This window comes from Solanum dulcamara, chromosome 5 (genome assembly GCF_947179165.1).
Source record: "Solanum dulcamara chromosome 5, daSolDulc1.2, whole genome shotgun sequence".
In the NCBI taxonomy this organism is placed as follows: domain Eukaryota; kingdom Viridiplantae; phylum Streptophyta; class Magnoliopsida; order Solanales; family Solanaceae; genus Solanum; species Solanum dulcamara.
The window spans coordinates 70,225,191-70,233,682 of record NC_077241.1 but is presented as its reverse complement, the minus strand read 5'-3'; the positions used below and the strand labels follow the sequence as shown (position 1 = coordinate 70,233,682).

General features: G+C 39.4%; 1 protein-coding gene across 1 annotated transcript; it reads right to left on the bottom strand.

Annotated features, from left to right (window-relative positions):
* Window positions 1-3,041: 3,041 nt before the first annotated feature.
* Window positions 3,042-6,751, bottom strand: LOC129888443 (uncharacterized). Its single transcript, XM_055963417.1, has one exon. It carries the CDS (start codon window positions 6,674-6,676, stop codon window positions 3,260-3,262), a length of 3,417 nt encoding a protein of 1,138 aa, XP_055819392.1. The 5' UTR covers window positions 6,677-6,751; the 3' UTR covers window positions 3,042-3,259.
* Between the last annotated feature and the right edge of the window lie 1,741 nt (window positions 6,752-8,492).

Sequence of the window (8,492 nt, the reverse complement as noted above, 5' to 3'; positions counted from 1 at the left end):
TATGTATATAATACATACTAAAATAGATGTTTAATAGGTATGTTAACATAAACAAATTAAAATATATAATAAACTTAAATAATAACCCCTTTTATATACATATGTACATAAGACCTATTAAAATACGTATATATTAATATGAATAAGTACAATTACAAAAATAAACTTAGTAAATAACATATTTTATAAAGAAATACTTATGTATATACTAAAATAGATATGACATACATATTAACTAAAATTCACAATAAACTTAATTAAGTAATATTTGTATAAAGAAAATACACACACGTATAATATATACTAAATAATGCGGAAAAAAATATATTTGAATGTACAAAGCTTGTTATTTTCATAAACAAAAAAAATGATGTTAACAATATTAACAAAAATAAAAATATTATAAGCTATGAAATCTAAAATATATGATTCTTTTTTTATTATTATTATTATTATTATTTTTTGGTAAAAACTAAAAATAATTAACTTTATACATATGTATATATATATATAATTCAAGAAAAAATAATTTTAAAAAAAATGCCTATCTATTAAGATAGTGATTCAAAAATAATTATAGGTCGGCCAAAATTGGGTGTCAACAGCTTGCCCCTTCTTTGCTTGGGAATGAGGGATGAATTGACGAGCAAAGAAATTTGACGGAGTAGCCGATTTTGTCCGACCGATGAGACAACCTTAGAGGAACCTAATAAAATGAATGGGAGTTGAAAAAATATTGCAGCCGATACTTCAGTTTCAAGTTGCCTACATATCTCTGGTTATACGAGAATCAGGCCGTGTGTAGTTCTGGATTGTAGAATCACAACAAATTTTGATCGAATTCAAAATTTGCCCCAGTGTTGGATTATGGTGACACCGAGTTCTTAAGAGGGATGAACGTATGGGGATGTTAGCACGAATAGAATGAATATGATCAACACTCGAACCGAGGTTATTAGCATATTCTAGTATGTGGGAAATCAGGTTGGAGGTAATTCTAAAAAAAAAAACTCGGAATGAGAAATGCTCCATAGTAATTTCTACTAAAGACCTATGGTAGAGAAAAGAATGGGAATTTTCAAAATAAATTGCCCCAGTATCGAGTCATGGTGATGCTGAGACATGAAAGAGTTATTCAAATCCAAAACTTGGAGAATCGAGCCCAGTTGAGTTTCGAAAGAGAATCATTGGCGTAGCTAGGGATGCTTGATATTCCACTAGCTTGCTCTAGTTTGTTGCTTAACGGGAGTTCCATGTAGTAATGTTAGTGTCCTCCGTCTAGTGGAGTGATTGTAATGTAAACGCCTATATCCGTCGGTGTAGAGCTTGTAAATGTAACGCCTGTATCCGGCGATGTAAAACTTGTAAATGTAACGCCTGTATCCGGCGGTGTAAGACTTGTAAATGTAACGCCTGTATCCGGCGGTGTAAGACTTGTAAAGTAACGCCTGTATCCGGCGATGTAAAACTTGTAAATGTAACGCCTGTATCCGGCGGTGTAAGACTTGTAAAGTAACGCCTGTATCCGGCGGTGTAAGACTTGTAAAGTAACGCCTGTATCTGGCTGTGTAGAAATTGTAAATGTAACGCCTGTATCCGGCGGTGTAAAACTGTAAAGTAACGCCTGTATCCGGCGATGTAAAACTTGTAAATGTAACGCCTGTATCCGGCGGTGTAAGACTTGTAAAGTAACGCCTGTATCCGGCGGTGTAGAAATTGTAAATGTAACGCCTGTATCCGGCGGTGTAAAACTGTAAAGTAACGCCTGTATCCGGCGATGTAGAAATTGTAAATGTAACGCCTGTATCCGGCGGTGTAGAGATTGTAAAGTGACGCCTGTATCCGGCGGTGTAAAACTGGTAATGTAAATTTAACTGTAAATGTACGACGTTGTAGTATGCATGCTCCTGATCGAAGAAGTTTGATGGGGTTTGCTATGTACACCCTCCAAATGGTAGAATTTGGACTATTTGGTATATACAGCCTCCAGACGTCGAAGTTTGGACGATATTTGTTATATACAGTCTTCAGACGACGGAGTTTGAATGATGTTCGCTATATACAATATTCGGTGGATATATACAATCGAACGGTGATGGATATATACAGCCTCCGGTCAGCGGAGTTTTGAATGGTGTTAGATGGCGTTCTCCAATCGAGGGAGCTTGTTTGACGCAGTTAGACGATATTCTCCGACGGAGGAGTTGTTGACGAGGTTAGAAGATAAGCTCCAATTGATGGAGTTATATTTGACAAAAGTAAACTATCCTATTTATCATATGGGCCCCCCTTGTCTTCAGTATTTTGATCTGGATCTCGATCGTACCTGCAAAGATTTAAAGGGAAATCCTTTAGACAGCACATCGAAGTATAAAGTATTTCTGATAAATAAAGTAAGGGAAGAATATTTTGGCTTATGATTTTGGAGAAGTCGAATGGCGTCTGCAGTCATCCTCTAGACTTGAGGTTGTCTTCCTCGATCTTCTGTTTTCCTGCGCTCAAAGGAAATTTTAGTTTGGGAGGGGGTGTTGATTTGTATCGACTCGCGGATTCAGGCCTCGTCACTGGGAACCTCCAATGCCTCTATAGTCCGTCCGTAGTATCTTAACCTAGAGACTTAGTAGGTGGAATAGTAGAAAAGCATTTTTTTTAAAAAAAAAAATAATAAATAAATAAGTAAACAAATGAATAAAAATAAATAAATAAAAATAGTAGTTTGTTTTTAGACAAAAGAGTATATCATCATCATATATATATATATATATATAGAGAGAGAGAGAGAGTAATCCTGGATCATCTTAAGGTTATGACATGATTTGGAGTCCATCATGCTTCTCCATATCCAAATGTAATCTTTCTTGTAGTCTTGTCTTGTGACGATGCTTCTCTTGATTTATTCGCGAGATCCTTCACGTTCTAATGATACCTAACTAAAGGAGAGTTTTCTAAGGTATGACCGAACCCTTAAGGTTGCCTACGTATCCAAGTGGAATCAGGTCAGGACGTAGTTCAAGTACAATAGAAAAGTTAAACTATAAAGGGACCGAATCCGGCAAGGATTGCCTACGTATCCCGCCGAGGGAAGTCAGGTCGAGCGTAGTTCTAAATACATGGAAATGATGTTTTTGGATTTTCTAAAAGAGGACCGAACCCGATGTGGGCTGCCTACGTACCCCACCGTGGGAAGTCAGGTCGAGACGTAGTTCTGTTTATATGGAATGTAAGAGTAAAAAAAAAATGAAAGCTAGTCTTGATGTCTTCAGATGTAGTACTTCTTGATGGAGTCTGAGTTGATTGGCTTTGTGCTCACTGTACCGTCCATTTCTGCCAAGATTACTGCTCCTCCAGATAATACTCTATGAACCATGTAAGGACCTTGCCAGTTTGGTGCAAATTTTCCTTTAGCTTCTCCTTGGTGAGGAAATATCTTCTTCAATACTAATTGTCCTGGTGTGAACTGTCGAGGCTTGACCTTCTTGTTAAATGCTTTGGCCATTCTGTTTTGGTAAAGTTGACCATGACAAACTGCATCCATTCTTTTCTCATCAATGAGCATCAACTGTTCAATCCTGCTGCGAATCCATTCTGCATCATCTAAACCGACCTCTTGAATAATCCTTAAAGATGGTATTTCCACTTCAGCAGGTATTACTGCTTCTGAACCATAAACCAACATATAAGGAGTTGCCCCAGTGGAAGTTCTGATTGTGGTACGATAACCGAGCAGAGCATATGGTAACTTCTCATGCCATTGTCTGTGACCATCCACTATTTTCCTCAAAATCTTCTTGATGTTCTTGTTTGCTGCTTCAACTGCTCCATTCATCTGTGGCCGATAAGTTGTGGAATTTCGATGAGCAATCTTGAATCGCTCACAAATTTCCTTCATAAGATCGCTATTGATATTGGCCGCATTATCTGTTATAATTGATTCTGGAATCCCAAATCGACAAATGATATTGTTACGGACAAAATCTGCCACGACTTTCTTAGTTACTGCCTTATATGTCGAAGCTTCGACCCATTTTGTAAAATAATCAATAGCCACAAGGATGAAACGATGTCCATTTGATGCAGGAGGCTCTATGGGTCCAATTACATCCATGCCCCAAGAAGAAAATGGCCATGGGGAACCCATAACATTGAGCTCATTTGGTGGAACTCGTATAAAATCTCCATGCACTTGGCATTGATGACACTTCTGCACGTATCGAATGCCATCTCTCTCCATGGTCATCCAAAAATATCCAGCTCTTAAGATCTTCTTAGCTAGAGTGAACCCATTCATATAAGGTCCACATGTTCCTGCATGTATTTCTTCTAAAAGTCTCGTCGCTTCCTTGGCGTCAACACATCTTAGCAATCCTAAATCTGGAGTCCTCCTATACAAAATTTCTCCATTAAGAAAGAAATGATTGGCCATCCTTCTCAGAGTCCCTTTTTGCTTGCTGGTGGCATTTTCGGGATATTCTCGTGCTTCTATCAATCTCTTGATGTCATAGTACCATGGTCTTCCATCCAATTCCTCATCAACATGAAAACAATATGCATGTCGATCATATAACTTTACTTCAATAGGGTCGATGTAATTCTTGTCCGGATGTTGAATCATTGAGGATATTGTTGCCAAAGCATCGGCAAATTCATTTTGAGCTCGAGGGACATGTTTGAAGTCAATCTTTGTGAATCTCCTACTCAACTCCTTTATGCAATGCAAATAAGGAAGGATCTTCACATTCTTAGCAGCCCATTCTCCTTGCACCTGATGAACCAATAAATCAGAATCACCTATGACCAAAAGCTCTTTGACGTTCATGTCTATGGCCATTCTAAGTCCGAGAATACAAGCTTCATACTCTGCCATGTTATTGGTGCAATCAAACCTAATCTTGGCTGAAATTGGGTAATATTGACCCTTTTCTGAAATTAAAACCGCTCCTATTCCAACTCCTTTGGAATTTAATGCTCCATCAAAAAACATCCTCCAACCATCGTATCGTTCTGATACGTCTTCTCCTACAAATAATACTTCTTCATCAGGGAAGTAAGTTTTTAGAGGCTCATAATCTTGATCCACTGGATTTTCTGCGAGGTGGTCAGCCAAGGCTTGTCCTTTGATGGCCTTTTGTGTCACGTACACAATGTCGAACTCGCTCAACAAAATTTGCCATTTTGCCAATTTACCTGTAGGCATTGGTTTTTGAAAGATGTACTTGAGTGGATCCAATCTTGAGATTAAGTACGTGGTGTATGCAGACAGGTAATGCCTAAATTTCTGCGCGATCCAAGTCAAAGCACAACATGTTCGTTCCAACGAGGTATATCTTGCCTCATACGGTGTGAACTTCTTGCTCAAGTAATAAATGGCTTGCTCTCTTCTACCTGTCTGATCATGTTGTCCCAATACGCATCCAAATGCATTATCCATGACAGATAAGTATAGTAGCAACGGCCTCCCAGGCTCAGGTGGGACTAATACTGGCGGGTTGGACAAATATTCTTTGATTTTGTCGAAAGCCCTTTGACATTCCTCCGTCCATTTTGTGGCAGCATCCTTCTTAAGTAATTTGAAAATGGGTTCACAAATTACTGTGGATTGTGCTATGAACCGACTGATGTAGTTAAGCCTTCCCAAGAAACTCATCACGTCCTTCCTGGTCTTCGGGGGAGGTAATTCTTGAATTGCTTTGATCTTAGAGGGGTCCAACTCTATGCCTCTCCTGCTAATAATGAATCCTAACAGTTTTCCTGCAGGTACTCCAAATGCACACTTTGCTGGATTTAATTTTAGATTATACTTTCGCAACCTCTCAAAGAATTTTCGCAAATCATATAGGTGGTCCAAACTCCTTTTGGATTTGATAATGATATCGTCCACATATACTTCAATCTCCTTGTGGATCATATCATGAAAGAGGGTGGTCATGGCCCTCATATAGGTTGCACCAGCATTTTTTAGGCCAAATGGCATTACTCTATAGCAATACACCCCCCATGGAGTGATAAATGCTGTCTTTTCTGCATCGTCTTCATTCATCAATATCTGGTGATATCCCGCGAAACAATCGACAAATGATTGCAATTCATGTTTTGCACAATTGTCAATGAGTATATAGATATTTGGGAGAGGGAAATCATCCTTAGGACTAGCTCTGTTGAGATCTCGATAGTCCACACATATTCTGATCTTTCCATCCTTTTTTGGCACTGGTACTATATTTGCCAACCAAGTGGGGTAATTTGTGACCCTCACAATGTTCGCCTCAATCTGCTTGGTTACCTCTTCTTTGATCCTTAGACTCAAGTCTGGCTTGAACTTTCTTGTCTTTTGTTTAACGGGTAGGCAGGTGGGATCAATTGGTAGTCTATGTGAAACGATATCGGTGCATAACCCTGGCATATCGTCATAAGACCAAGCAAATATGTCGACATGTTGCCTAAGCAATTCTATTAACTCCTTCTTTCTTTCGGCCTCCAAATGTATGCTAATTCGGGTTTCCTTCACAGTTTCCTCATCTCCTAAATTGACAACCTCTGTTTCATCCATATTAGGTTTCTCCTGACTTTCAAACTTCTCGATCTCCTGTGGTAGATTTTCAGGCATCATGCTTTCATCATATTCTTCTTGATCGTGTTCATTCTTTTCACTTTGCTCGATGGATTCATTACATGTCATAACCGTTGAACTAGGATTTTTAATATGAATGCTGAAACGTATAAAAGGCGAGTAAAAATAAATAAGTAGGTAGAAATAATGAGATAATTTTTTAAAGAAATTAAAGACTTTTATTTAAAAGCGTTCTAGCTTTTTTAGAAAAAGCAACCAAAAACAAAGATCAAGCATGATACAAGCCTCAGCTTTGATCATTCAAATTTAAAAATACAAAACTACGTTCCACACTACCAGGACTTTTGTCGAAACAGGGAAGGACTGACGGTCCAATTCTGCAAGCTTTCTCCAGGCTTGGAATCACGGATGCTCAATTTGCGGAGATCTATCTCTTCCTCTTCTCCAATCATGGCCACGAACAAATTTCCTATTCCTTCCACTATATCATCGTCAGATGCGTGATCTAGAATCGGAACTTGCTCTGGTACGAACGTTGTCTTGATGGATCCCCTGTTGTGGACTCGTCCCGATGTAGATCCATATCCGAGTCCAGTGGTACCTTTCTGATGCTTCAACTGGATGGGTTCAACTATGCCATTGGCCCTGGGTCCAAGTCCTGTCTTAGGCTGATACCCGTATTTCAACATCTCTGCTGCGACCATCTTCGCTGCCCCTGACAATTTCACACCAACCGACTCTAACTTCTCGTCAATCCTCACAGCTTGCATGATTTCTAAAGTGTGAAAAGTGGCTCCATCTAATTCCTCAGTTACTGGAACAGAATTGACAGAATAAATGGGGTGATTGAGCTCCCCATGAACAGTAACTTCTGTGTGACCCCACTCAAACTTTACACATTGATGAAGAGTTGAAGGGACTGCTTTTGCCATATGGACCCATGGTCTTCCCAGCAGCAGGTTGTAGTTCGATGACACATCCATCACTTGAAATAAAATAGGGAATTCTGCTGGTCCCACTTGCAATGTGAGATGGATTTCTCCAATGACGCTTCTCTGTGCTCCATCAAAAGCTCTCACCTTTACACGACTTTCCTCTATATCTCCCATATTCAAGCCTAAAACTCTCATAGTTGTGAAAGGGCAGATGTTACATCCAGAACCGCCATCAATCAGAACTCGGGTCACAATCTTATCACGACATTTGACCGCGATATGAAGTGCTTTGTTGTGTCCAATCCCTTCCGTTGGTAGCTCATTATCATGGAAAGAGATTTTGTTAGATTCCAATACTTGTCCAATTGTTGCAGCTAAGGTTTCACTTGCGGTCTCTTTTGGAATGCAAACCCCATTTAACACCTTCATCAAAGCATTCCTATGAGCCTCAGAACTCATTAGCAAAGACATTATGGATATATGAGCCGATGTCTTTTTCAGTTGCTCTTCGACTGAATAGTCTTTCGGCTGCATCTTTCTCCAAAATTCTGTGACTTCAGCATCCGTAACATTCTTCTTGGGATTCGGCTCCTTCCCAATAACTCCTTGATCCAGATTCTCGGGAGTATAGCACCTTCCTGATCTAGTCATCCCCTGAGCCACAGCGGTGTCAATCATCTTGCCCTTGGCTTCTGTTTTATAATCCCATGGGACTTCTTTGGTGTCAAACTCAGCCTTTCTAGCAACTGTAGTGGTTACTACAACTCTCGGGAGATATGTTTGGACAGTAAGAGGTTCCCTTAGCTGAACAGTGATAATAGGTTGTACTGGAGATGCAGTGGCAGCTTCTTCGGCGTTCCAGACAGGCGCGATGGTTTCTCCCAAGTTGTACTCTTCTTCTAGAGAAATCATATTGACTTCTCGATTCTCATGATTTGGCAAAGGGTTGTTGTTCACATTCGGAGGTGTTGGAGTGCATTTTATTATTC

Bases quoted from the DNA above. Each gene is read 5' to 3' on its own strand.
- LOC129888443 (XM_055963417.1), bottom strand. From the start codon at position 6,676: ATGACATGTAATGAATCCATCGAGCAAAGTGAAAAGAATGAACACGAT.